We start from the raw sequence: 27,783 nt of genomic DNA on the forward strand, positions 1-27,783 counted from the left end.
GCTGGATTTGCTTTCTCTCTCCATGAACCCCTAAAGTGATGTCTGACAAGCGCCGACGGAGGGTTTGACCCATCGTTAGTGCTCCCTGAGTGCGCCTGCCCGACGCCAAACCCGTCAATATTGAGCACCAGTATGTCACCATACAGCCGGGGATTTTTCATGGAACTGAGGTCTCTCAAACTTTGCAGGCCAGGGTCGAACTTCTGCAGATGCGCAAAGACAACCTCGGTCCAAGCTGCGGGTCCTGTCGAGTTCATGACCTCAAAACTGCTGGGCTTCATGTCTCCCAAGCTCTTGTTGTAAGTCGCCGAGAGCTCTTTCAGAGACCCCAGAGAGCGGGCTACCATATCTGGGAAGATCGGATGCCCCGGCGCTGCGGCGATGGTCCACTGGCAAAACTGTAAAACATGGGGGATATCGGCCCAAGGGCCGCCATCTCTCTGGTCAAACTCAACGCCCACGATCAGCTTCACCCGATCCTTCATATCCCAACCAACCCACTTGTCAATGGGTTGCAGGCCTTCCGTGTCCGTATCGGTGTAAACGCCCCCCTCGATGAAGAGGATCAAGTACCGAAGAAGATCGGACTTCAGCCCAGGGTTTCGCAATTCGTGGTAAACCTTTGCTATTTCTGATTCCGGACCAAACTGCGCGTCGACAAAAGCATCGGCCCACTTCGATGTCACGAGGCGATAATGATAGTCGGGGTTCCGGGCCAGCCAGGACGGCACATCGATGAGCGCGGCAGGGTGGATGGTAAAGTCGTCGCCAGCATTGTTGGGTGGCAGGAAAATCTGCCAAAGTTTATCCGGTATTGCGGCACTCTTCTGGGGCGGGATTTTGTCCTCAGGCTGATCAATGAGGTTGGAGATGCGGCTGGGATATGAGTTGTTCTGCAGGAGCAACAGAAACAACGTCGTGACGAGGCCAGCGAAAACGAGTGGAGCCCAAGAGGTCTTGGGGTTCTGTTTGTGCCACGCGAGGACCTGCCAAGACATAGCCATTCTTGCAATGAGTGACAAGGGCTCAAAATGTGAGTTGGAAAGGAGTCTAGTCTATATTATAAGGATGTGATTGATCAGCCCGAGTGAAGAAATAAAAACAAATTAAAGGGAAGTTGTCATCTTGCCATGCAGACGATGAATATAGAAGAGATCACAAGACGCTCTAGGAAAGCAACGAGAAAAGAGAACAAAAGCGACGGAGCCCGAGTCAGAGTCAGAGAGTGTGGATGTGTGGGGGTGTGTGTGGATGCCTGTGGATGACAGTTGCTTTCATTGGACAAAACCCCTGGCCATGAGAGACTCAGCACTTGCAACTTGCAAGATGGGGCGGAAATCAACCCGGGTTCCAACCAACACAGTCCCTTTAATGATGACCCATCTGAAAGCGCAGATCCGACTGAGGATGGGTGAGCCAGGCCAATGGCATGTACGGAAGCCATCCTTCTGTGGGCCTGCTGAGCCTGCTCCCAGTTACAACTATTTTGTGGCATCACCAACACCTGCATACGCGGAGTCTTGAGCGCCTAAACGGTCAATGAGAGTCATTTTTTTTTCCCGCCGGAGATTGACCTGGTCCAATCCAGGCATTTCGTTCTTCCCGAGTTCACAACTGGTATGATCCCCCTTTCCCGCACCTTGATGTCTTGTGCATGAGAGACACGTTTCCACACCTAGTCCTTCCCGGCATATGGGAGAACATCACTGCGAGCGAATCTCAATATATTAGCTTCTTTAAGTCCCCCGAGACTGGTGCCTTTGGTTTCTATGGTTTTTAATGGTGCAGCTGGACCACTTTCATTCATCAACACCTAATTCGCCTAGTCACATCAACCAACGACGCCACGCCATCGCGAACCACGTACCTAGGTACCTAGGTAGATAGTTGCCAAGGTGGGCTTCTAAGCAGACTATCGACACGTTATAAGAGTTTTAGACTGAAAAGTACAGAGAATTCGAATACCCGACCCTGTTGCATCAACATCCGCGCCCCCTGAATAAACGCGCTATTTTGACACAACACCACTATTCTTTCTCTTCATGATGGAGACCAACTGATCTGGCCCCTCCTTAACCCCAATGATACCCACGACTGGTCTACCCACATCCGGCTCCGGTAGAGGTGGACTTCCCACCATGGTAATATCGAAGCGGCGGAGAAGCGTAGCCACGAACGCAGTCACAAAGAACTTTGCCAAGAATCGGCCGCTGCAAATTGTCCGGCCAGCTCCAAATGGTCTCCAGGAGGGGTGGCTTGGCAGCTTTCGGCCCGCATCTGTGAGCCAGCGCTGGGGGTTCCAGATATCGACCTCGGCGCCGAACACTTGCTCTTCGAAATGAGCTAGTCGGTGGGGGACCATAACACGGTTTCCGCTACGCAGGCGTTTGCCTCCAATGACGACATCACGGGTGATCAGCCGGACCGAGGCTGACCATCCGGCCACTCGGAGCGTCTCATGCCAGATTGCGTCCACCTGCGGGCATTTCTTGGGATCTTGGATATGGCTAATGTCTACAAGCTCGTCACCATTGAATGCAGGCGCCGTCTCCTCGCGAAATGCCTTCAGGTAAGACGGATTGCGTAAAAGGTGAGATATCATCCAGAATGATGTCCTGCGGGCGTTGGTGTTGATTCTGCACGCCAAGAAGACGACTATGTTAGTAGCCTGGCTGTGGAAAGGGTTAAGTGATGTTCTGTAAAAGAGGAATTCTTACGCAAAGTAGAGGTGGAAAACCATGATGGCAATGTTCTCGTCATCCACACCAATAGCTCTCATCTCATCCTCCATGTTGTTGATTATCCAAGCAGCTTGCTCTCTTCGCTGGTTCCGAGGCAGCTGAAAGTAGGCCTTCAGCGACGCCATCATCTGGTCTCTGGGTGCGGTCATATCACGGCATAGGAATGGCGGGTATTGATAGAGCATCTTCCAGACCACCTCGTCGAAAGTGATGTAGGCGTTTGGGTAGCTAGGATCCACCTTATCTAGCACATCGCCGAAATACACATGTTGTCCAAGTCGAACGAAGTAGTCAGAAGTCCATTGGTACAATGGCAACTGGATATGTGTTGAGTCGCGCGAAGGGCAATATGTGCACTCCTTGGCTAGAACGTCGAAATTGAGATGGCTGTTGATCCAGTCTCGAACCTTGCCCTGTAGCAAATGAAGATTCTCGCCCGGATGAAGCTGATGGATGTGCATACGTTCAGCCAAGCCGATTAAAGACAGGCCTTCGGGATTCGGGAAGCCAGGTTTGTCGCGAGGTAGACGACAGGAAACTTTTCTTATTGTATCCTCGTCATTGCCGTTGGTTCTCATCAAGGTCTGAACGAACTCCTCGAATGAGAGCGACTCAGTGTCTTTGTACACTGCCACCGATTGCTTTGCGTGGGTGACAACATAGAACGTCTGACCGAAAACCGTCAAAGTGAATGGGTCATCTCTACATCCGAAATGGTTTCTATTTGAACATGTGAGCGGAGGCATGGTCCCAATATAGTCACGTCGAAGCGGCCTCTACTTGCCTTGCTCTTGTGAGTAATCCGTTTGAATCCTGAAAGAATGATGCGCCATGGCCTGTAGTTATGCAAAAGATCTGTTAGGCCTGTCGATTCAGAATTGTTCTATGAGTCTGGGACACCCACCTAGGACTGTTGGAGAATCTTCTGTCAGCGTACTGTGATCAAGTGCGTAGCGTACTTCAATACCTACATGGAATAAGGTAAGGCAATTCCAAAGGTTCATCAGGATGAAGCTTGGGGTATATGGTGAACCTCCAAAACCGCCAAATTGACCATGCCGCAAGGACAAGTAGCAACATGTGCAGCATGACAGCACTGTCGTGCACGGAAACAACGCGTTTTTGCAACAAGGACTCGAGAAAAGTGGCCATACTAGACATGGTCATGCTGGGTTCACAGGTCGCAGCCTGAATTGAGGGTAGCAACGAAATAACTAGATCACAGGTCGGTCTCAGGTCGATGGGTGCTAAGACGATCCAGACACCAGTAAATATGTTCGTTGCGCGATTGCCACCATGTGCATCCAGAAACGAAGAAAACCGCAAGCGGAAGCAAGTGGTACCGAGGTACCATTCGCTGTGGGTTGCTGAAAGGTGAGTATTCCGAGCGGCACAGATTTGAGTCCACCTGCATCGTTGGGACAGCACAGTAAGATAACTACTGTGTACCAGGACTTGCTTCCAAGGCAGGCATGGAAGCCCGATGATGGCAATCCTTGGACATCAGTCTCAACGCCGCGGCTGACTTCTCAGTCCTGATTAGCGCTGAGCTTCCCAGCTTGGAAGCGAGAAACTGTTACATTATTTTACAATAACAGGTTTAGTCCATGCAGAATCCTAGTTCCAACAGATAGGACTCCCAACATCGGCTGTGCCAGGGTGAGTGGGGACGCGAACGACCCCTGTACTGCAGAGTACACAACCAACAGCCCCATTGAAAGCTCCCAAAATGGCCCCGTGGGCGTGATTTTCGGTCGTAACCAAAAATAGGCTGGTGCAATACTGTTCAATTCTCCCAGGTTCCGCGATTTATGGTGCCAATACTTGTGACTGATTCTCAGCTGTCCTGTTCAACAATCAACCACACGCAACCAAGTATATCAGGTCTCAGCCCCGGAGTGTGACCACCCTTGGCACCAACACCCCATTCTGGCCAGGGTTTTGCAAACCATCTTCGTTTCCTACCCTAATCAATCAGTCAGATACCGTTGCACACACCATGGATCTCTCTTCAGTGGATTTGTGTACCCTTCCGGCGGCGACGTCTCCAGACGGGCACTACAACTTTGACAACCCGAGAACCCTGGGTCCTACGATTTTAGGGGTTGGCATAGTCCTGTGCACAATATCCGTCCTTATGGTAATTGGGCGCATTCGCATTAACCAGAGAAGGTTGCGGTCGGCGGATTGTAATGTCTCTCTACATGAATGGGACCAGAGGACACGATGCTCATATTCCACAGATTTCACAATCGCCGCCTGTGCCTTCAATATTGGATTCACAGGGATTCAGCTTTCTTGTAAGCACTGCATCACACAAGTATCAGAGTCATTTCTTGTTGCTGACCTCGATACTTTAATGCAGCATGGCGAATGTTTCGCCACCAATGGAACATACCAGTCTGCTGGTACACGACCACATATTTCAAGATTCTCTTCGTCCAGGAGTGTTTCTTCTTCCCAGTATACTTCACGTCCAAGACTGCCATATTCTTGCTGTATCGGCAGCTCTTCGCAGTGAAGAAATGGATGAGAATCTTGATCAACATTGGCATTTTTGTCACATTCGTTTTATACTTTCTCAACGTACCCCTGGCAGCTGTCTATTCCGCACCCCGTGTGGGGGAGTCTTGGGAAATGATCATGACATCTCATGGGCCCGAGTACATGATCACGTGGGGTATCGTCATGGCTGCCATCAGTACATTGTTAGATCTTTACATCTTCTTTTTGCCCATTCCCAATATCGTCAGCCTTCAGATGCCACTTGAACGTCGGCTGCAACTGGTGGGGGTATTCGCCACAGCATTGCTGTAAGTTCAACAGCCGCTCCAGAATTGCGAGATTTGACTGACGAAGCCAACTCAGGGGTGTGGTGGCGAGCGCGCTGTCCCTTGTCTACAGAATTGATTTACTTGACACCGAGGATAAAGTGTGGCCACAAGCCATTGTGTCAATCTGCGCGTATGTTGTCCCCGATTCGCATTTTGATTGTTTCTGTCTGTGGTTCGCTTTGATACTGAATGCTGACCACGACCCAGTCTTATTGAGTCCAATGTCGCAATCATCGTGGGTTGCATGCCAGCATTTTCCCAGATATGGAAGACGCATGTGGGCGGGTCTGCCCTCTTCAAGTCGCTCCGCTCTCGGCTTCGGGGTAAAAGCAGCATGGGCAGCAAAAATTCAGGAGAGCAGGGCAAGAGTGGTTCTCCTGAGTTGGCTGCCTGGGCTGACAACCAGGCCCCAGAAATGCAGAGAAATCATTACGAAATGTCAGATACGAACCTGCTCAAATCACAGGTTACCAGTGGGCCAGGACAGTTGAGCTCATCACAAAACGGAATTACTCGCTCCGTGGGCATTTCACAGCAGTGGCAGCTCAACTTCGAAAATGACAGCAGAGAATGTCTGGCGTAGAGGCAAACCACCTCCAATTCATTTGACCTGCAAATTTGGATTCAATGTGTGGGGCAAGGTCCGCCATGATGATGAGGGATAGCACCAGATCGCCTCACATGCATGAAGCCTGGCTGCTGGAGGCTGCATGATTGGCAGTGTGGACACTGCAGTAGGGGATAGGAGAAGGGCCTAGAGATACCTAGGTAGTTGAAGCTAGTATCTAGATACTTCAACAGGAATTGAGACAGTCCGTCTGTAAGCCTGGACGCTATGCTGCAAGCCAAATAATGTCAGGTGGAGTGGATGTAGCACCATCATGGTTGTGTAAACTCGTTCATCCGTGCGGCTTGGTTGTCTTGTAATTGACAAGGTGGCAGACTTCACATGAAATCTTGGCATGGCACTATTCCCATGCTGCGTACTGGGGTACACGCAAGAATTGCGAGCATTCGGCGCGCGGGAGAGTATTCCGACGGTGTCAGAAATCGCAACCCGAATTTGCATCAGTCATCCTTGCAGCTAGCAACCAGATAAGCGCCGGATGCCACTTTCAGCACCCAGGCATTCCCACAAAATGGTGTGGCACCGCCCCGCCAGATCCTGCGGGGAGTACTCCCGGGCCGAGAAACAACCACACAGTATAGTCGATCCTCCGAACTGGTCGTCATGCCTGGATACCTGATGGCACCCATGACAGGAAGGTCACATTGGAAATTAGTTGACTCCTACGGCGTCGGTAGAGGGCATTGCCAGCAGTGCTCGGAACGACCGGGACCTGTCGGCGCAGTTCGCCGCCTGGATCAGCCAGTTGGCAGTGCTTCGAGGAGTGGTACTGGCTAATTTTGGCGACTTTCATAGTGCTCAAAATTACTATATGAAGGACATGATTTCAAGGACGTTGCAACTACAACCGGCCATGGCATCAGCCTGCTTCCTCACTGCTGATTATTCACCACCCACAAGCTTTTGCCAATATTCGCAATCTTGGCGCGTGTGAACTCCGAGTTCGGTGTGTTGTCCAACTGCAATCACACCTTCCCCTTCCCAAGCGAGCAGAAAATGACGACCAATATTAGCCTGCGTCGCGTATGTGTAAGATTCCGAGCATGCATTCCGTGAACCAACACGACATGGACCGATCTGAGGCTGACCCGGTATCTGCAAATTCTAGTGCGAAGCGTTGGCCGCGCTGCTGGGACCCGAAAAGGTATTGTTTCGAGGAAGCCCCGCCTACGATACAACCCTATCGTCATATTTCGCCTTACAGGCATCCTCGGTCCAGCCGCTGTGTTTTGTTACGCCGCACACAGCCAGCGATGTCTCCAGCGTGGTCCAGTCGCTCACCGCTGACTCCGCAGGCGGCTCATGCCACTTCGCCATCCGATCTGGGGGCCACATGTGGGTCCCGGGTGCATCGAACTCCCCAGATGGCGTCACGGTCGACCTGGCGAACCTCAATTCGATAGACGTGAACACCGAGGCCTTAACTGTGTCTGTTGGTCCCGCCGCGACGTGGGATGCTGTGTTTGCCAAGCTTGACCCCTTGGGCTTTAGTGCTGTTGGAGGCCGAGTTGCTGGTGTGGGCGTGGGAGGCCTAACACTGGGCGGCGGTCTTTCTCATTTCGGCCCTCGCTATGGATGGACCTGTGATACGGTCACAGCTTTCGAGGTTGTGCTTGCCGACGGTTCCATTATAGAAGCGAATGAGACACACAACAAGGACCTTTTCCGTGGACTCCGCGGCGGATCCAACAACTTCGGCATTGTCACTAGAATCGACCTGAAGATCTTCGAGCAAGGTCCTGTCTGGGCTGCTACCATCTACAGTCCACTCTCGACTATAGACGATCAAATCGAAATTTTTGCCGGGCTTTCTGCGGCTGAGAATTATGACGAGAATGCCTCGTTCATCACGGGATTCGGATATTCACAGTCCAGGAACCTAACAGTCATCACCAACGACCTGGTGTACACAAAGGCGGTGGAGAACCCACAATATTACAAGGGGTTCCTGGATCAACCTTCCATTTACAGTTCATCCTCCCTGACCAACATGACGGCGCTTTCACAGCAGCAAGCAAGTTATCTGCCCCCGGGGGTTTTTCGGTAAACAGGGTCCACTTTCCGAGACATCTCGTCCAGCAGCTAACCGTAATTAGGTACCTGTTCGCAACGACAACCTTTGTCCCAACTCAGGAGATGCTCCGTGCGGTATACGATGCTTATGTTAGCAGTCTGGAAGCAGTCAAGGACATCAACGGCCTGACTTGGACGGTCTCACTTGAACCACTGCCCCCTCAGATCTACCAGCGTGGCGCAGCAGACAATGCCCTTGGCCTGGCTGACCGGAGCGGGACACGCGTTGTGTGCCTTCTCTCACAGGCTTGGTCCGACCAGGCAGACAGTGAGCGTGCTACCGCAGCATCTGCGGCGCTCGTCGGGGCCATCGAAAAGGCCGCCCGCGAGCTCGGGGCCCATGATCCATACATCTACCTGAACTACGCCGCAAACTGGCAGGACCCAATCTCGACCTATGGGGCTGAGAGCGTCAAACAGCTGCAGGAGCTGCGAGCTAAGGTGGATCCCGAGGGGGTCTTCACGCGTCTTGTCCCTGGTGGCTTCAAGGTGCCGAATTGAGAAGGAACATGGCCCTGGCCAGTTCGCGCGATGTACTGTGTACAGATGGTCACCGAATGGAGGTGGATGACAAGGACCTTGGGAACCCCCCAGTTGACTGATCGGTGTTATTAGGTGCCAGGGTGCCTGAGTACCTAGGTATTTTCGGCTTTAGACCTCGGCAGGTGTCTTTGAGACGCGCCCGCTGATTGCGATAATCCTCATGCCCATCAGACCAGATGTTGAGTGATCCACTCGCGGCCAAACTGCGCCGGTCATTGTGAAATATTTTTACCAACACGTGCATGATGGGTGTCATTCTGTTGCTCAGATGTGACTGTTGGTGGCTAGATCCGACAGTTGGTGACCAAGCATTGTAACATCGATAGCGGGGATACGCCACATTGGGCTGATTGGACCGCAGTGCTAGTGTCCGCTTTTGCTGTGACGTATTCCAGATGCTACTCTGCACACAGAAGTTTAGTGGGGCCTGTGTTGACAGCCTGAAGATAACTCAGATGAACGGGGGTGGGGTTGGGGGTGGGGGCCAGGCTGATCTGACCCCGTCTGAGCACATTGCCAACCGCCCGGCGTATTAGTGCATGGTAGCAATGACACTGTATGCAGCCGTTGGTGCCACCAAATGGTGGCACAGCCAGGCTACCAGCCGGGCAAGGCACGCGGCCCTCGGTCCTGCCTGGAGCATGTTGCAATCTGATATACGCGGGGTTCCGCCGCTCTCACCCAACCCCACGTACAGTGTAACTCTGACCAGCCCGCAGGTGTCGTTCCGAAGCACGCACAATACAGCCTCATCAGTTTGTCACAAACTTGACTACTGACTGTGTACTGTGCTGTGGTAAGTGACCTCCAGGGCTCACGTAGCTGCCCTTGATCAAGAGTCACATCCGTTTGAACAAGAAGTCGCTCCGCACTTGCGTACACCCCGAGTTCTGAGCGCACAGATTCTGACACAGAAGAATGAGAATGGGATGTAACGTCGGTGAGACGGGGGGGGGGGGGTACGGAAACGCGTCAAGGGCCGAGAAATCAGGGAATTGCGTGCTATTTGGTCCACGACAGTCCCAACTGAGCCGCACATCTGCGTCTGTAGCCCTATCACAGGGTCGTAACGGGGGTTGCGCCTTTTATGCAGGCTAGGCGGAGCCCCTGCATCCCGTCAGCCCGTGTGCCTTTTGCGGCTCGCCTAGCACACCTAGCAAAGCTTAATGCAACGGGATTGGAGCGCTACTTCTTGACAGCCGCCGACCAACGAATCCGAGGAGGACCCCAGGTGTGTCCCCCGGGACCAACTTTTTGTTCGCTCTGTAGCATGGTCACTCTCTGTCTCAACACCGAGTAGAACGTGCACAATCTGAACGAACACATGATGGCCACCTCCAACGCCACAATTTTCCTCACTGGTGCCAATGGCGGCCTCGGCACTGCTATTGTCGACGACATCATCTCAAAGGCCGAATTCTCTGGCTGTCATGGCATCTACACCGTCCGAGATGCGAAGACCTCCACTTCGCTCCACTCGGCGCTGCAAGCCTCTCAGTCTCACTCGCACGAGATACTGTCGCTCGACCTTTCCAATCTATCGAATGTGCGCCAAGTTGCGGCAACTGTCAACGCCAAGGTTGCCAACGGGGAGATCCCGCGAATCAAAGCCTTGATTCTTAACGCAGCCTATAGAGAACATCAGGGTCAGACGAGGACTGAAAGCGGCCTGGATATTGCCTTTGCGAGCAATTATTTAGGACATTGGCTGCTAGTGCTGTTGTTGTTGGAAAGTATGGATCAGGAGTCTGGTAGGATAGTTGTCGTGAGTAGTTGGGTTCATGAGTGAGTGAACCAGTCCCAAGCCCCCACCTCTCGGTTTGACATCTGCCGCCTAACGCCTGGGAATTGCTAGTCCTCTCGACGAAGGCAACAAAGCCTCGGGTGCATATGAGGACCCCAAGTGGAAGAAGATATTTGTCGACACCAAAAGCGAGACCCTTGAGTCTGTTGCCCAGGGGACTTGGAGCCCCCCCGGTGACCCATCAAAGGATCCATACGGTCTTGCTGCAATCAGGCGCTACGGGGCTTCTAAGCTGTGTCTGGTCATGATGATGTGAGCAACACCACTTCTCCCTTGAATACAGTTCTGAGCTGACACAAAGCCACGCCACGCAGTATCGAACTCCAGCGTCGACTCAACTCAGATCCCAAACTGAGCGGCATCTCGATCCTGGGCGTCGATCCCGGATTGATGCCAACCAAGATCACTACAGGCAGCCTTGGATGGCTAATCAGGTCCATATATACGCTTGTGATGCACATCTCGGGTCGCATCTGGCCGAACGGCTCGCTGCGACTGAAGTCGAAGTCGGCAGGCGATGTGCTCGCGGCTGCCATCAGCACAAAGCCTCCTTTTGGTGAACGACCAAAGGGCCTGTACATGAATGGTTCTGAGCCCAAAGAAGTGAGCGTCGAGGCACAGGACGAGCAAAAAAGGGCCAATGTATGGAAGGCGAGCATCACCTACACAGGTCTGAAGGATGGGCAGACCTGCCTGGTCGATTGGGCGTAGTGATTTGACATATTATCATGACCATTTCATAATGTGATTCCCCAGGTCAAAGCAATCGAAATTTGGCTGTGGTCAGTCTTGCTGCGGCTTTGACAGGCATGTAGCCATGACGAAAGCCCGAACCCTCGATCCAATGTGAAGACAACCAAGACCGTGGCCACCCTCGATTGAGGTGATTGTGGTTGCCTTGCCATGATCTTGGCACTGTTCCAGGGTGGCCGTAGTGGAGGGGGCAGGGCTCTCAAGCTGCTCCCTGGCCCGGATGGGCTTGTGGGGGCTAGTAGGACCAACGGCACCTGGGGTGCTTGGTCCACTTTAACTCGCCCCGCCTTTTTAGTTCACCCATGGGCAATCAAAACAAACAGGAATTTAGCTGCGGTAGGTAAGTGTGTACCCAGGTCACCCGCTGTTGACGACGAATTACCAACCCCCCCCTCCTTCTTCCTGGTGGCTATTTAGGCACTTAATATCTGTTCACCTTAGCACAAGCAGAAGGCAACTCGCTCGAAGACGTAACACAGTCCTATTTTCCACCACAACCACTGTTCACCCCTTCGTGCCCCCAATCATGATCCTTTCATTTTTCCTGTACGCCGCCGTGGCTTATTCAATTTGGAGCTTGATCTGCCTCGAATCCAACGTTCGCAAGGCTCGAGCTCTGGGTATACACGCTATCCGCATTCCCTTTGACGTAAACAATTACATATGGGTCTTTTCCCAACCGTTACTATGGACACTGCTAGCCTATTTGCCAATTCCATGGGGCTCCTACCCGGACTTCGTGCGATTCTCACACCGTAATTGGCACTTCCTCGAGAAAAGCAACCCTGCGTCACGCTTCGAATCTGTCTGGGCCACTGTCTCACCTAGTGGAATACACCTATACGTGGCCGACGCAGACGCGATTCATGATATCTGTTCTCGTTGGAGAGACTTCTTCCGACCTGTTGAAATGTACCGTGAGTGTTCACCAGACATGAACGGACGCTGTCACAATTCTGCCGTGCTCACCAGAATACAGAGATGCTGGCTGTTTATGGCCCAAATGTCTTCACGACGAAGATACCAGACTGGCCTCGACATCGAAACGCAGTGTCAGCGCCTTTCAATAATACAATCATGGACTTCGTATGGAATGAGTCCGTCCGTCATGCACAGTGCGTCCTCTTTGTTCTGTGCGATCTCAAGATGCTCGGAGCTTTCAACTAACACTGTCCAAGTGCAATGACTCGCCATTGGACGTCCACAACCGATGCATCAATCCCAGATATACAGAGAGACATGGAAACATTGACTCTCAACGTTCTCGCATCAGCAGCGTTTCATGAGTCCTACGACTTCAACCCCTCCTGGGAATCCGACGCGCTCGATTCAGCTACTCAGAGCTACCGGGACGCTTTGTTTGTCGTACACAAGCACGCCATCCACCTCATGCTCATTCCATATCACATCCTTACCGGATCTTTGATGCCCAAGGGTCTTGCTCGGATCGGCAAAGCCGCTGTCTCGCTCAAAGATCACATGACAAAGATGGTGAGGAAAGAGAGGCTGGCAATGGAAAGGGGCGAGCCAGGGTCAGGTGGTCTCGTAACTCAACTCGTGCGAGACCACCTGGAAACCCTACAAGCCGATCTATGGGACATGCCCAAGGCTAAGAAAGGAACACTGTCAAATGAAGAGATTATGGGAAATCTGTTCGTAATGACCTTTGCTGGATACGACACAACGGCTATTGCGCTCTCCTTCGCCATGACACTCCTAGCTGGACACCCCGACGTACAGGAGTGGTTATCTGAGGAGATAATTACAGTCACCGAGAACAAACCTGTCGAATCTTGGACCTACGATTTGTTTCTCAAGCTAAAGCGATGCCGGGCTGTGTTTCTTGAGACCATGAGGCTGTATGGGCCTATCACCGGATTACCAAAGGTTGCTACTGACAGGACACAGCCTATTCGAGTTGGTGATCGAGTTCTTGCCATTCCGCAGGGTACTGAAACCATTCTCTTACTTCACAGTGCCCAAACTGATCCAAGGTATTGGCCTGGGGGTGATCCACATGCGTGGAGTCCTTCACGCTGGATATGTCGACGGGAGCCTGATGCGGAACCTGCGTGCGAAGAGCTCTTCGTCCCCAAAAGGGGTTCATTCTCCCCCTGGTCCGATGGCCCACAGGGATGTGTTGGAAAGAAGTTTGCTGAGGTTGAGGCAGTTGCTGCTCTGGCATGTGTCCTCAAAGATTGCCGCATACGCCCAAAATTGGGGGCTGGGGAGACTTTGGAGCAGGGCGAGCAGCGGGCTAAGAGGTGCGCGAATGATGTTAATTACCAGCTCATGTTGAGGATGAACGACCCCAGTCAGGCCAAGCTGGAATGTAAGAGAGTGTAGATGCGGTCAGGCAACGAAATTTTAGTTACAAGGGCAGCCTTGATGGCACCTCGTCCGGAGAGCCAGGTAAAAACAAAAGAATAATAAATACCTTATAAAAATATGTGTACCTAAAGGCTTCGTTTGGTTGAGGAATAAGCGTGGTGAGGAGTTGTTCTAGGGGTGAAGTGGAGCTAGGTAGAAGTAGGAGCTACTCCTTCCTTAACACTACAACTCTTTAAATATAGATAGTATATATAGAGATATAATAATTAATTAACCTATATATAAAATTTAGATCTTAATTAATCTCTATTTAAGAAATATTTTATTAGATTATATAGTAATAGAGAAAGCTCTAATTATTATTATTCTTTTATTTTACATTAAATTAACTCCTTATTATATTAAATAAAGTAAAAGTAAGAAAGCTTTATATTTTAATAACTTAATCTAAGAGTAAAATATAGTAAATTAAATTTTGAAAATTTCTTTTAAATTATAATAATTTATTATTTAATATAAACTTTAAAGGTTTTATTTAAAAATAATAAAAATATTAATTAAAAATAAATATTAAATTAAAATATTATTTATAAAATTATATTTATTATTTGATTATTAAAGATAAATCTTAAGAAACTATTATATAATTTTAAGTTATTTTATAAAAATTAAAATATAATAAATACTTATAATCTTAACTTTAAAATATAATAATAAAATTAAAGGATATTATTTTAATAATAATATTAATAAAACTATTATAAAAATAATAATAATATAATAATATTATACCCTTTTAAATATAAAGCTAAAAATCTATAATTATAATTTTTAACTAATTTTAATTTAACTATTTTATTATACTATAACTTAATCTAACCTTATTTAAACCTTTCCTTAAATCTATTTAATATTTTCCTCTTTAAATAAGTTAAATTTAAATTAAAACCTTTAAGCTTAAGTTTAAGATTCTTATAAATTTTAATTTACTTTAAATTAAACTTATAATCCCTTAATTTCTTTAAAAATATATTAACTATCTTAAATAATAACAACTTTTCTTTAAAATAAAAGTCTACCTTTATATAATTATAAATCTAATTATTAATAGCTATTTTCTTTTCTATTTATAATCTATTAAAACTATAAACTTAAATACTATATATAGTAATAAAATATAGTTACCTTATTTAATTATCTTTTAGTTTAAAGTATAATAGGTTAAATAACTACTTTTAAGTAGTTTTACTTATAGAGTTAATAAATAAGTGTTTACTTATAATATAGTGAAGTTAATAGATAGATATTTACTTATAAAGTAAAGCTAGAACCCTTAAGGGAATAGTAGCTTTATTTTTACCTATTTTAGCTAACTTATATTTATACTTAAGTTATATAGTAACCTTATATATAGTACTTAACGGCATTAAGACTAGTTTATAGTCTATAATAGCTTTAAGTTTTAATAAGCTAATAGCGCCAACTTAAACTAATTAAATATAGCTTAATATATTAATATAAAAAGGTATCTTCTAATAATAAATAGTATTATAAATAATTATAAAGTTATTATAAAAAGTTATATATAGTAAACTTAATTAAATTAATCTTTAAAAGATATATTATATCTTATCCCTTTAAAACTCTAACTATTTACTTCTAGCTTAATAGTAAAACTAAAAATATAAATAGTCTATAATAATATTATATATATTCTTAAATATATATATTATACTTTTCCTTACTATTAAAAAGTTAATAATTATTAATAATAAAAATATAAACTTAAAGAAGGATAAACTTATTATACTCTTTCTTTATCTTTTATAAATTATTTTTAAAACTTTCTTTAAGAGTTTTAATACTTTATTATAAAAGTTTTAAAGGTAATATATTATAAATTACTTCTTTATTTTAAGTTTTTAAAGTTAATAACTATATATTTAAATAAAAGTTATAATACTTATTTAATAAAGGTTTTATTAATATATATATATATATATTTAAAGGGATAATTTTTAACTAAGCTTTTTTAATATAATTTATTTATATAAAAACTATTTTTAAACTTAATCTTACTATATAACTTTTATATAATATTAATATTATTATTAAAATAATACTTTTAACTTTATTTATATATTATAAAACTAAAGTTATAAATATTTATTATATTATTATTATTATTATTAATATTATATTCTATTTAAACACTAAGTTTAAAATACTTACTATTATATAAAAGTATTATATATATCTTTAAATATATATAAAATAGAAGTAAAACTATATAGAATAAATATAAAACTTTATATATAAAAGTAACTATTTAACCTTTTTATTTAAGTTTTATTATAACCTATTTAGCGGCAATTTAACCTCTACTATTATTAAGACGCCCCTCCCTTAGGATTGCCCCTCTTTCTAGTTTGTTAGTACCCTTATTCACCGCGGCCTTCGCTCTCGGGCTGCCCACGGCTCTTATGTTAGTTAGCTGGCTACTCCTCCTTCCCGTCAGCACAAGGTGTAGGAGGGTCAAAATGTATTAGATTACAGCTGGGCCTAAAGTAGCTTTGCAACAAAGTACACTATATAAACTATAATAGTCTAGGTCTAATAAGTAGAAAGAAAGGAAACGAAGGGGAACAGAACGCATGCTATCCGCATTCAAACACCACAGACCACTGCCGGTAGGACTGCATATGCGACCACCATGGGTTACGAGATGACTGTAGCTATCCGGAAGCTTCATGCCAGGGCCTTTGGGACTGATCGCACGCCGCGCGAGAAAGTCCTATTTCCAGACAACCTCCGCCCATGTGTGCAGGAGCTCCCTTTGAGTTCAAAAATTAGCACACAAACTTAGTTAATCTCTCTTCGAAAAGAACTACTCACAACTCTTACGCACTCGTGGCGGCGATCAAAGTAATCAGGTATAGCTTTGCAAGAAACAGCAGCCTCGTCTTTCGTCTGACATCTGACAACGCCGTCGAAAGCCCAGATTACGTACCCTGGAATCGGATAACCATATGTTTTGACCCAGTCCAAACACGCTTCTGCATTTCGTCTATAAGAAGTATCCGTCTCCTTCTCGGAAATACTCCTCTCAAGAGCCGTTATGATGCACTGCCAGGCATCTTGCTCTTCTTTTGAACACGTTGGGATTGTATCCGGTGTAGTTGCGGCGGCTAGGTCGCTAAGCGGCACAGTTACTCGCTTGGATGACAAGAGGCCCATCTTGTCTTTGATATTACCGCGGCGCACACGCAGGTACAGGTTGAGCAGCTCGAGATATAATCGAGTGTTGGCGAAAACTGGGGATTGTGTTGCAGGCCAGGAAGGGGCCTCTGAAAGGTCGTGAGGTTGGGGACTAATGCTATTTATAGCTAGCTGCCAGCCCGGTTATTGACTGTTGCTGGCCGGAAACTATGCGGGTGTTGGGCGTTGTGCTGCAGGCAGCCTGCCTGATCTTGGTGTCCACCCTTCATCTCCAGTTTCTAGGCAGGCACTTTACCACGGTCGAGGCCATGTTGGTCTTTAGTTGGCCTGCGGCGAGGTCAACTTGCCGCGTAAAATGCCCACTCAGAACGCAAAGCTACTTCTCTTCAAAGCAGCATCTGTGAGTTGGTGGCAGTACGAATGATGGAGAAGGATGGCTCCAACCCGCAGTGCGGGGCCTGGCATGTGACTCTGTGCCGCTAAAGAAGAACCTTGGAAGAGAATGTCAGAGGGCCCCGCGAGGCAGAATGCCGCACCACAAACCTCGATCCAAGGCTCCCACACGTGAGCCATTATGAGCTGAACCCTTCGAAGGCAACTATTGTCCATCGAGTTCTCACCTGATTCATCCTTTGTTCACCATTCAACCAGGACGCCTTAGGACCTACCGCCTAAATATAGTGCCTGTGACGGGATGGATACAGATGTATCGAAGACATGTTAGTTGATTTTCTTTGAGCGCGTGTAAGAGGTCACAGATAAGCTGTGTACGTAGAATCGTTGCTTGAGGTGCCTGCCAACGCTCTGTAGAAGCACCTACATGGAGATGCCAACCTAGGTACGTACCGATGACCAAGCAAACAAAGCACTGCTAATAAAGCACTGCTAACAACTCACTGCCAACAGTCAACAGTCGTCGATCATGGCAGGGTCCGGGAATGTGTTCGTTCTTTGGAGATGACGAGAACAGTGAGCCTGTTGATGAATATAAATCCCTTTCCTCCTTCTTTCATCCGTATGTCCTGGTGGTCAATGTAGCAAACTTCCAAAAGCATCATCATTTCTCACTTCGTGTCAAAGACTCCAGGGTGCTTCGTATCTCTGGTGATACCTCTTTCCTATTATTGCAGACAAAACAACACAAGCCATGTCGAAGCAAGCAAACTCGGGCCCATCTCCCCCTCCCCCTCCCCCTGCCCCTACATCCTCTTCCAACACATCGTCGGTAAGTATCTATCAACTGCCTTATTGAGTGTAGCTAACAAGGAATTAAGACTTCAACTAATGGTGTTAAAACTCGACCAAATAATTCCAAATGATGCTGTTGAGAAGAACCCATAGTGAATTAAGCGTGACGCAAGACAGATTGCATTTTTGGAGAAATTCAATTTTTGGAAAAATTTAATTTTTTGGAGAAACTTATTCATATATATTCATTTATGGTCCCGATGTGACTCGTCTCCCTCGGTGCTTTGGAGCGGACAACATTGCTAGAGCTCGATGCCATAGAAGAAATGCCGTGCGTGCCCAGATGAACGTTCAGAGCCCTACAATACGACGTCATGCCCTGTGATGTGCCAAAGCAGGGTTGACTTGGCGCCCAACCCATCGCTGGAGGGATTTACTTGCCCACCACGCGTTCGTTGGTGAGCGCATGATTGCATGGTAATCTTAAAGTGACACGGAATGGTATTAAGCAGCTTTCAGTGATGTGAGTCCGTAGCTGGGACCTCGGCACTACAGATAAGTATTATTCGAGGCCCTCGATCCCTGAAAGACATCTGATATAGGTCAGACAATATATAGATGTACGAAAAGTAGAAAGAGAGTTAGACTTTCCGCTAGAAATCGCTGGTCTTGCACAAGTAGCTGGAACGCTATATAACACAACCACCTCACATCTACTTCTTCAATGGATATTATCCTAATGGTCCTATAGTAAAAGCATTACCTAGGTAGGGTCTTATGCATTTAGTACTTTATGAGGGTGCTATTCATGTCCTTAGACGTATGCGGAATAGAAGCGAAACCGGATACCTAGAATAAAAGATATTAAAATAAAGCAATATTCTTACATCTGGCAATCCTGACTAGTAAAGACAGGGTTCATTTGTTTTATCGTTGAGTGAGAGGATTATTGTTACTCTTTAGAATCAGTCTAGATACTAGATGTTTGTCTGTATTGATGTGTGATGGCCTGATTCTGGTGACATTCGCCTCACGAGTTTGGCACATACATTAGACCCTGCCTGGAAACCTGAAAAGGCAGGTCGTGCTCAGGATGCGAGGCCGAATTGGTCGATGCCTAGGTAAGTTTGGCAGAAACCTCCTCCTCTCTCCAAGTATTGACTCTCTTTGTTCCATCTGTCCTATTGCAAACTCGGATGCGAATAGCTTTCTTTCGAGACCAAACGCCAGCTGGAATAGTAAGTGAAGGGATTTGGCCTTCTCTAGGCATATATCATTTTTAATGTGTTGCCCGCCACCTTCATATGTTGGCTTGCTAGGGTGCTTAAGAAGAAGGAGAAGATGTAATGGTCTTCGGAAAAGGTCCTGCGCACTTTGTGTGGCTAAGGCGAAATTCTTAGTGGCCAACTGACCTGATTCTGGATTTTGTATCATTCAATTGATCAGGAGGTCTGAATTAAGAGATATGTGGTACATTGATGATTAGAAAAATGATTTCTTTCAGCACCGAAGATATTAATTTTGTCCAATAATAGGCAGTCGAGCGTTTTGCAATGGATTAAGGGATCAAGCACTTATTGCTCTACAAGTGTATGTGAACGTGTTGACAACTAAGTTACTCGCTTATGAGTAATACGACACATCCACATATAGTTGTTAATAAGAAGCCTTACCGACAGTCCCCGCAAATCAATCAGCCAGATAAACGCACTAGTCATTCGGAATGGCGGGGGCGCGAAGCCTAGAAGCAGGCCTTCAAGGGCGAGAATGGACGCCAAGATCCCCGCAAGTCTCGGCGTCTTACTGACCTTCCGGATGAAGAGAGAGCACGACATGATCGAGAACTTGGCAAAATCATTGCCGATAAGTCAACTGAGCGGCTGCCGGTTCAAGGTAAGAGCCGCGCTATGAGTAGCTGTGAGGACCGAGCTGTACTAGTATCCAGCGAGTCGTGCTTTAAATAAATGGCCATGCCCCGGGTATTTGGTGGCTCCAGCTCCGTGGCTTCCGCTTCAATTGGAGTATGATTACCTAGGTGTGTGTTCTCTGGTCTGGCGCAGAATCGGTATCACGATGAAGCTTCACGCGGTCTTGTCGCTCTTCGGAGCTACACATGCGCTCGCTGCAGGGGTCCCAAGAACGACAAATGGCGATAACTACCGCCCCTTCGTGAAGTCAAAGCCATATCAAGATTTGATCACCACTGAGGGGTAAGTTTTCAAAGTCTTCGACGTAAGACTGCAAAGCACGTCTAACCTTCTACAGTCTTATGGACAACCTCGTGAAGCTTGACGAAATTGCCAAAGAAAACGGTGGAAATCGGGCCTTCGGATTCCCAGGCTACAAAGCCTCGGTTGACTACATTCTCTCCCGGACGCAAGACTCGACGAACTTTGTTACTTACGTCCAGGATTTCCCCGCCCTCTGGTTCCAAGTCAAGTCCATCTCATTCACGGTCGACGATCAGTCATACTGGGTGGTTGGCCCCACCTACTCTCCTTCGACATCTGCAGAAGGACTGACAGCGCCTCTGGTGCTGGGCGTCAATGGGCCAGAGGGCTGCACGAATGAAGCGTACGCGGATCTCGATGTCCAGGACAAGATTGTCCTCGTCCAACGGGGGGCTTGCCCGGATGGCACAACCGTTGCCGGGCGCATCAAGCCCGCCGCCGCCGCAGGGGCGGCTGCTGTCATTGCGTACAGCGACCTGACCACCAAGGTCACAGGGGTAACCCTTCAAAACCCAGGCCCTGAATTTGTGCCTGCAGGGTACATCAACAAGGTTGACGGCGAGGCGTTGAAGGCACGAATTGATGCCGGGGAATCGGTAGACGCCTATTTTCAACACACGCAGACCATCGAAACGAGGATCACGCAGAACGTGTTCACCGAGACCAAGGAGGGCGACCCGACCAACGTCATCATGCTTGGCGCCCATCTCGACAGCGTGCAAGCTGGTGCCGGAATCAACGACGATGGCTCCGGAACGGCTTTGATCATGGAGCTCAAGACTGCGCTCGAGAAGTTCAAGGTCAAGAACAAGGTCCGCTTCGCATGGTGGGGAGCCGAGGAGAATGGCCTTCTTGGGTCCAAGTACTACACCCAGAATCTGAACGCCACCGCCGCCAACAACATCCTGACCTACCTCAACTTCGACATGGTGTCTCGCGGTTATTTCGCTGTTTTCGACGGTGATGGGAGCACTCACAATCTCACCGGGCCGCCAGGTTCCGACGTCATCGAACGAATCTTTGTGGATGACTATACAAAGAAGGGCATCAACGTTACATCCGCGCGATTCACAGGTGGTAGCGACTACCAGTCCTTCATGAATATCGGCAAGCCCGTTGGTGGACTCCACACTGGAACGGGTGTTGAGCAAGACCCCTGCTACCACCAAGAGTGTGATACGATCGAGAACCCGAATCCGACCACACTGACTATCAACGCCAAGGTAGGCTCGGTCTGAAACGCAGTGCAGACATGAGTAACCGCTGACATTGAACTAGGCTGCCGCTCACGTCCTTTCCATATTGGCAGTGAAGGGGGAGCAGCTGATCCCCAAGTCTCCAGTCAACTCGACTATGTTCACAAGTAGAGGTCTCATTGGGCGCAGTGACATATCTTGGACGGTAGATCCGAGCGAGAGACACTTGGGCACATGCGGACACGATGTATGATATTGTCAATACCTAGGTATGCAGAAAATGTGCACAGGATAAAGATAGCGAGTCCCAGAAACGAACGGCCTAGAACCCTGACCATATTCGATTGTACTCCTACGAACATCTCACGCCCTGACCATCGCCTCCGCCTCCAACGCCCTGCGGCTCGACACTGTGCACCAGTGAATTTTTATGTTGCTTCAATAGCTGGAAATATTCGGCATCGGTCAACAATAATCACGTTAATGTCACATACTTTTTACTATATCTTAAATACTCTCCTTAGTAGTTTCGTTTTTAATCCCTATATATATAAAATATTTATAGTATCTTTATATAGTAATAAATATTTAAAATCTAATATTTAAAGAAATATAATATTAATAATAATAAGAAAGGAATATAATATAATAATATTATAATAATAAACTTATTTAAAAAAACTTTTTTATATAACTTTTATAAAAAAGTAAAGTTTTTAAAAATTAAATAAATATTATATATAAAAATATAATAACTTTTATATAATATATAAAAATATTATAAAAAAGTTTTATAAAAAAATTAATAACTTTTATATAAATAAATTAAAAATATATATTAAATAATTATTAACTTTATACTTAAAATATAAGTTAATAACTAATTTAAAAGTTAAAAAAAATAATAAATAGATAAATTATAGGAATAATAAGCTATAGTGGATTAACTACTATAAGTAAGGAATAATAGGCCTATACCTATATATAGACTAGGCTTAGTCAGTAAATCTAACTAACCTAACTAAGCGCTTTACTATCTAGCTAGGTAGACCTTTAACCAACACTAATTTACACTACTTTAACTAACCTCTTCTTACATATAAGCTAAGCCAACTAATATTAATTAATTACTAACTAACTTCTAATAGTTAGATATAAAAATCATTTAAACTACTTAAATGTTAAGTCCTTTAAAAGGATAAATTAGTAAAGCTACTTTACTATTATAGTTTAAAGAAGATAAATTAGTAATACTACTATTATTATCATAACTTAAAGAAGGCAAATCATCTAGGCTACCTAGGCACAAATTAACCACTAAGTAGGACCCCTTCACTAAATAAGTTTTACAACTCTCTTACAATAACTTTCTTATAACCAATAATTTAAGCCTATTTATTAGACCCTTAAACTGGCTGCCTACTAGCTAACCTATTTAGCTGCCTATTAGTTAATGCGTTTATTAGCCTACCTCTTACATTACCCAAGTAATCAACTAAGTAAGCAACCTTCACCCACTCTTTCAACTTCTCTCTCTCTCTCTCTCTCTCTCACAACCACTAGCAGAAACACTCTAATATTATAGCTACCACAATCCTAAGTCCTTTAAAGATAAAATCGTTTACAGCTACTATAGGTATACGTTAATAGTGCTCCTACCTATACTACCTTAACTAGAAGAAGTTTAAGTTAAAGAATAAGATAAAGAAGTATATTAATAATACCTATAAGGAGGAATATACAGCTATTAAGTCTAATAATAATAAAGTCTAGTAGTTTACTAGCAACCTTATTAATAACTCACTCCTAAACAACTACCCTAATAAGTACTTTTAGCGCTTCTATAAGACCTTTAAAAACTAAACTAAAAAATACCTTAAGTGAATTAAGTTAGAACTTCTTAAAGACCTTTATAATAACCTCTACTTAAACAACATTTACACTAATATTAAGCTAATACTTAAGGCCCTATTTAACTTTATTTAAATACCCTACTTAAATAAAGAGGAGCTACTATAACTACCTATATAGCTAATTAAATAGAAGATAAGACCTTTAAGTAAGATAAAGGACTAATAAAGTAAATAATGAATATATTTACTAAAAGAAGAAGAAACTACTAGAAGGGCTAACTAGCTAGATATTAATAGTTAGTAACCACCTAACAGATAGCTTAATAAGTAATTAATTAATAATTTAAACTTAATTTTACCTATTAAAGTAATTCAAATTTAAATAATTTAGGTGATTTATAAAAATATTGATTTAGAGCGTTTTTAGGTGCTTAAATTAAATAAATTGTAATTATACGTTTAGTGGTAATTTTAAGCGATTTAGTGATTTGGTTGGAACCTGCTTTATTAATAAATGGAGCTCTCTAATTAGCTAAAAGGAAGGAAGGAACTTAATTTTAGAAGACTAAAAAGTTGTTAATATAGGAATAGTAGGCTGTAGTGGATTAGCTACTATAAGTAAGGAATAGTGGGCCTATACCTACATATGGATTAGGTTTAGTCAGTAGGTCTAACCAACCCAACTAAGCGCTTCACCGCCCAGCCAGGTAGACCTCTAATCAATACCAATTCACACTACTTCAACTAACCTCTTCTTACACATAAGCTAAGCCAACCGACACAAATAGTTAAATTAAAAATATAATATAGTTAAAGCTAAATGCCCTCCTTATTGTAGGTTATTGATCAACAGCGAGTGCCATCAGGCAGTAGCATCACAGGAAGCAAAAAGACATAAAGTACTTCGGCCTTCCTGGACACGACTCGAATGAGCGGTGAGTGGAGAGTCACCATCAAGATTTTCATAAACTTCTTCCTCTTATCTTTCTTATCCTCTTATACCCTATGCTTATGCTTGTCCTTATCCTGCTTCTTATCCTTATCCTTCCACCATGGCGGGCACGTCCCGGATGTACAGCCCCCACAGCAGCCAAGCAGTAAACAAAATGGCTACTAGAGTGATGAAGGCAGTCACCAGGATCAGTGCCCAGTCCAAGCTGGACGACGTGGCCAGCGCCTCCAACGCGGGCACACGGCCCTGGAACTCGTCGGTTGGCAGGCTGGCAGGCGGGGCAGGGCAGGCGGGACAGGAGTAGGACCGGGCGGGCGGCCAGGCGCGACTGGGGACGGTGATAGTGAGGGTGGCCGCAGTCATGGTGATGGTGGCCGCGGTGATGGTCATTGTGCCAGCGGGGATGGTGATGGTGGTGATGTCGGCGGCGGCGGCGGGGGTGTTTGCCCCTACGAGGAAAAAGGTTAGCATATTGAGAATAGTAGTAGGAGAGATAGTAGGGTAGGTGAGAAGTTGGGATGACGAAGACACCTTACTCAAGTAAAAGAGTAATATTTAGGAATGTAAGAGATAGCTTGAGGAGGTAGCAGGCAGGGTAGTAAGGAGCGAGAGTTTGGATGGTAGGAGGATAGGAAGTGAGATGTAGGAGGGAAGAAGGTTTTTGTAGAGTAGCATGTCACGGGTTGACAGAGAAAGGGACCCAACTCACAGTCACGCCATGCGGCCGCGACGAAGGTCAACACCAGGAACAGAAGATGTATAATGTTCATCGTTGCATTGTTTCTGCCCAGGTGATTCAGCGTGTTAGCTTTAATGAAAGAACAACAAGATGGAGGATGTGAAGTGTGAAGGCAGCGCCAAGCAGTATGTCCTAGACGACCTCAGGAGGCTGTGATGGGAGAAGAAGTATGCGAAGACGGAATACACCTACTGGGAGGAGGAGGAGGAGAGGTTGCTGGGTAGGGAGGTGATTGTACTTCTTTTTCTTCTTGTTGTTCTTCTTCTCGCTTTGCTTTCGATTTAGACTTTTAGTCAGTGCTTTGCGGCTTTACAAGAAAGAGAAAGAGGTTCGAGGGCGCGACGCGTCTACAGTTTTGTAGAAATAGGCTGGTCGCAGTAGTGCCTACCTAAGTACCTTCTATAGAGGCGGGAGAAGCCCCTACTCTCTAGTTGACTACTAGAGTGCTTAGTAGAGTTCGCTCGTCTTTGAAGTATGCTAGCTTATGTGCCGCGTGACTTTATCTAACTACTAAAGTACCTAGGTAGTGTTGACGCTTGGGATGTTACTTGGTGGAAATCGATTAAATGCGTTTGATTCTCTGCCCTAGGGCTCTAGGGGTATTTAATGGCCGTCAAATCCCTTCATTAATTTTACTCGCTTCAAAATCTAGCTTCCAGACCACACCATCGACCCCAAAACTACAAATTCCATCTCACACAACATCCTCAGAGGACAAACCGTCGATATCGACTGACCCACGCATTCAATCATGGCCAACGGCGCTCATGGCACACCCGTACTGCCCGCGCCGAGGCGAGCTGTACTTTCAGCACAGCAGGCGTCAGGGAGAGCACCACCCTCATATGACGAACTGTACCCTCCCTCGCCAGGCCCTTCGTCTCGACGCCAGCCGACGGCCCTCTGCCCGTCACCACCAAAAGGTATGGACCGGCTCGTGGCAGCCATGTGGCATAACGAGAATCTGAGCCCGCTCCACTCATTGCCAGATAGTGCCCTCATCAACATCATTAGTATGCTGGATAACAGCAGTGTTGATTGCTTTAGGCGGGTGGCACGTCGATTTCCGCCCCTCTGCGTGCGCGAGGTTATGAGCCCACTGCGAGGGCCCCACAAACAACTATCCGAGACGGGACCTCTGAATTGGCCGAGTTTCGGGGCACCCGAGTCGTCACCCCGGCCCGCTTTCCTGGACCTTATCGACCGGGATGAGTACTGTAGTGGCTGCCAGGCGGCCCGGAGGTCGTCCCGGTGGAAGCAGAGACTCGCCGGGCTGACCGAGAATTACATCCACTGCTCCAAGTGTGGTGCAGATCACCCCGCCTGCCTATTCTCAGCCAAAATGCGCCTCATACCGTCCCGGCTCCGGTATTGCATTGCTCACCAAGGCTTTATGCGTGTTTGTGAGCATGACGAAGGTGCCATTACTCTCTCTCATCTCTCTGGCCTCGTATCGGAATGCCTACCCCGCAGCAGACGGCCATGGCAGCAAGAGGTTTCTACACGGCAGACTGTTCCCTGTAGACACAAGAGCCACCTGTTGCTCTGCGCAAATGACCAAGGGGGAGTGTTTCTCAACTCGAGTCATACCTGTGGATCTCAAAGGAGACTTTGCATTAGTTACTATCGGCCTGGGATCGCGGCGTATGTTGAGCATCCCGGCTGTTTCCATCTGGCCTGGACGGCTCACGTACCATACGACGGGCAAATAAGCACACTACGTCCAAGGCTAGAGGAGACCTATAGAAATGCTGGGAAATATATCGTCCCGTGCTCGGCTAAAGACAAGGAAACGCCTGCCCTCCGCTGTTTCGACCCAAACGACTGCCGCTGTGTCCATTTTGATGGGAGTGAGAACGTGCGGTGGGAGTGGGAGCGCGGTCCTTGGTTGCTAGGACCAACTCACTGCATCATGGACCCCGACAAACGCCTGGACACGCCGCCGCCGCCGGAAGCGCCCGAGTCGACTACAGCCAAGATGATGCGCCTCTTCAAGATCAAGCGACCTCCGCCGCACACGTGTGCGGCAGACCAGAAGCGCCACCAGTGCCGTGTCGAGAAGATGCCTTTCAACCGGGGCGTGGGAGAAAGCGTCGTGGATGTCAGGCCTTGTCACTCTAGTAAGGACTGTCTCAAGGTTGATTATATCAGAGACTTTCTTACGCACTTTAACGGTAGGATTACGTCGCAGTGGTACAACGCCCTTAACCCAGAGTCATATGACATCACGGAGGATGAAGACGGGCTCAATGTATTTTGGTGCCGCACGGCTGGCTGTCGTAATTATTACAGAGGGCCCGGGGTCCTGAATTATGCTGGAATCCTCCGCGATCACGGCTTTCATAGAGAGTGCCGGCCTGGAGACTGTCCGTAGCTACATTGCCATTGTCGCGTGGAGGAAGGTGACGTGGAGTGGCACGACTACCTAGGCAGGGTGGCATGGAACAAATATGTCAGGGCAATCTGTTTGTCATCTCCGGGATATGGGAAAACTGACTAGGTATGCCGATTGATTCCAATTCATGGACCATTCTTAAGTCTCTTTTCACTTTGAGTTCGGTCTGATCCTGTCATGTACTCCTTGGAGACAACAGCCGATGATTCTTCCGGGTCAGGATTTGAGTTTAGAAGACCAGGTACGCTACTACACCATGTTCCCCTCCTTCATGGGAAGACTAGTTCATCGGTGATATGGTTT

At 46.5% G+C, this 27,783-nt stretch overlaps 8 protein-coding genes across 8 annotated transcripts; 6 read left to right on the top strand and 2 right to left on the bottom strand.

Annotated features, from left to right (window-relative positions):
• Nucleotides 1-75: 75 nt before the first annotated feature.
• KVR01_007300 (uncharacterized protein) lies at nucleotides 76-1,004 on the bottom strand (the record flags this gene model as incomplete). Its single annotated transcript, XM_044794787.1, has 2 exons — nucleotides 76-95; nucleotides 140-1,004. The coding sequence occupies 2 exons, from the start codon at nucleotides 1,002-1,004 to the stop codon at nucleotides 76-78; spliced, it is 885 nt and encodes a 294-aa protein (XP_044643553.1).
• Nucleotides 1,005-4,615: 3,611 nt separating this feature from the next.
• Nucleotides 4,616-6,406, top strand: KVR01_007158 (uncharacterized protein). The gene is made up of 4 exons (XM_044789748.1): nucleotides 4,616-5,041; nucleotides 5,107-5,554; nucleotides 5,610-5,705; nucleotides 5,783-6,406. Exons 1-4 carry the CDS (start codon nucleotides 4,741-4,743, stop codon nucleotides 6,156-6,158), a joined length of 1,221 nt encoding a protein of 406 aa, XP_044643411.1. The 5' UTR covers nucleotides 4,616-4,740; the 3' UTR covers nucleotides 6,159-6,406.
• A 650-nt stretch (nucleotides 6,407-7,056) lies between these two features.
• KVR01_007343 (uncharacterized protein) lies at nucleotides 7,057-8,777 on the top strand (the record flags this gene model as incomplete). The annotated part of the gene is made up of 3 exons (XM_044785045.1): nucleotides 7,057-7,131; nucleotides 7,312-8,246; nucleotides 8,300-8,777. The coding sequence occupies 3 exons, from the start codon at nucleotides 7,057-7,059 to the stop codon at nucleotides 8,775-8,777; spliced, it is 1,488 nt and encodes a 495-aa protein (XP_044643596.1).
• A 1,268-nt stretch (nucleotides 8,778-10,045) lies between these two features.
• KVR01_007143 (uncharacterized protein) lies at nucleotides 10,046-11,389 on the top strand. Its single transcript, XM_044782124.1, has 3 exons — nucleotides 10,046-10,604; nucleotides 10,675-10,875; nucleotides 10,938-11,389. The coding sequence occupies exons 1-3, from the start codon at nucleotides 10,144-10,146 to the stop codon at nucleotides 11,332-11,334; spliced, it is 1,059 nt and encodes a 352-aa protein (XP_044643396.1). The 5' UTR covers nucleotides 10,046-10,143; the 3' UTR covers nucleotides 11,335-11,389.
• Nucleotides 11,390-12,453: 1,064 nt separating this feature from the next.
• KVR01_007493 (uncharacterized protein) lies at nucleotides 12,454-13,722 on the top strand (the record flags this gene model as incomplete). The annotated part of the gene is made up of 2 exons (XM_044793818.1): nucleotides 12,454-12,491; nucleotides 12,555-13,722. 2 exons carry the CDS (start codon nucleotides 12,454-12,456, stop codon nucleotides 13,720-13,722), a joined length of 1,206 nt encoding a protein of 401 aa, XP_044643746.1.
• A 6,465-nt stretch (nucleotides 13,723-20,187) lies between these two features.
• On the top strand, nucleotides 20,188-21,583 carry KVR01_007453 (uncharacterized protein; the record flags this gene model as incomplete). Its single annotated transcript, XM_044794900.1, has 2 exons — nucleotides 20,188-20,324; nucleotides 20,380-21,583. The coding sequence occupies 2 exons, from the start codon at nucleotides 20,188-20,190 to the stop codon at nucleotides 21,581-21,583; spliced, it is 1,341 nt and encodes a 446-aa protein (XP_044643706.1).
• Nucleotides 21,584-24,433: 2,850 nt separating this feature from the next.
• On the bottom strand, nucleotides 24,434-25,116 carry KVR01_007256 (uncharacterized protein; the record flags this gene model as incomplete). The annotated part of the gene is made up of 2 exons (XM_044791773.1): nucleotides 24,434-24,795; nucleotides 25,056-25,116. The coding sequence occupies 2 exons, from the start codon at nucleotides 25,114-25,116 to the stop codon at nucleotides 24,434-24,436; spliced, it is 423 nt and encodes a 140-aa protein (XP_044643509.1).
• A 720-nt stretch (nucleotides 25,117-25,836) lies between these two features.
• Nucleotides 25,837-27,459, top strand: KVR01_007415 (uncharacterized protein; the record flags this gene model as incomplete). Its single annotated transcript, XM_044788152.1, has 1 exon — nucleotides 25,837-27,459. One exon carries the CDS (start codon nucleotides 25,837-25,839, stop codon nucleotides 27,457-27,459), a length of 1,623 nt encoding a protein of 540 aa, XP_044643668.1.
• Nucleotides 27,460-27,783: the final 324 nt, after the last annotated feature.

The sequence above is a fragment of the Diaporthe batatas genome, assembly GCF_019321695.1.
Source record: "Diaporthe batatas strain CRI 302-4 chromosome Unknown Contig00008, whole genome shotgun sequence".
Lineage (NCBI taxonomy): Eukaryota > Fungi > Ascomycota > Sordariomycetes > Diaporthales > Diaporthaceae > Diaporthe > Diaporthe batatas.

What these genes read in the sequence shown, in the direction of transcription:
- KVR01_007158 (XM_044789748.1), top strand. Translation starts at nt 4,741, where the DNA reads ATGGATCTCTCTTCAGTGGATTTGTGTACCCTTCCGGCGGCGACGTCT. An exon ending in GTATTCGCCACAGCATTGCT is followed by an intron (nt 5,555 to 5,609) that starts GTAAGTTCAACA and finishes AAGCCAACTCAG; the next exon opens with GGGTGTGGTGGCGAGCGCGC. An exon ending in GCCATTGTGTCAATCTGCGC is followed by an intron (nt 5,706 to 5,782) that starts GTATGTTGTCCC and finishes ACCACGACCCAG; the next exon opens with TCTTATTGAGTCCAATGTCG.
- KVR01_007143 (XM_044782124.1), top strand. Translation starts at nt 10,144, where the DNA reads ATGATGGCCACCTCCAACGCCACAATTTTCCTCACTGGTGCCAATGGC. An exon ending in GTGAGTAGTTGGGTTCATGA is followed by an intron (nt 10,605 to 10,674) that starts GTGAGTGAACCA and finishes GGGAATTGCTAG; the next exon opens with TCCTCTCGACGAAGGCAACA. An exon ending in CTGTGTCTGGTCATGATGAT is followed by an intron (nt 10,876 to 10,937) that starts GTGAGCAACACC and finishes CACGCCACGCAG; the next exon opens with TATCGAACTCCAGCGTCGAC.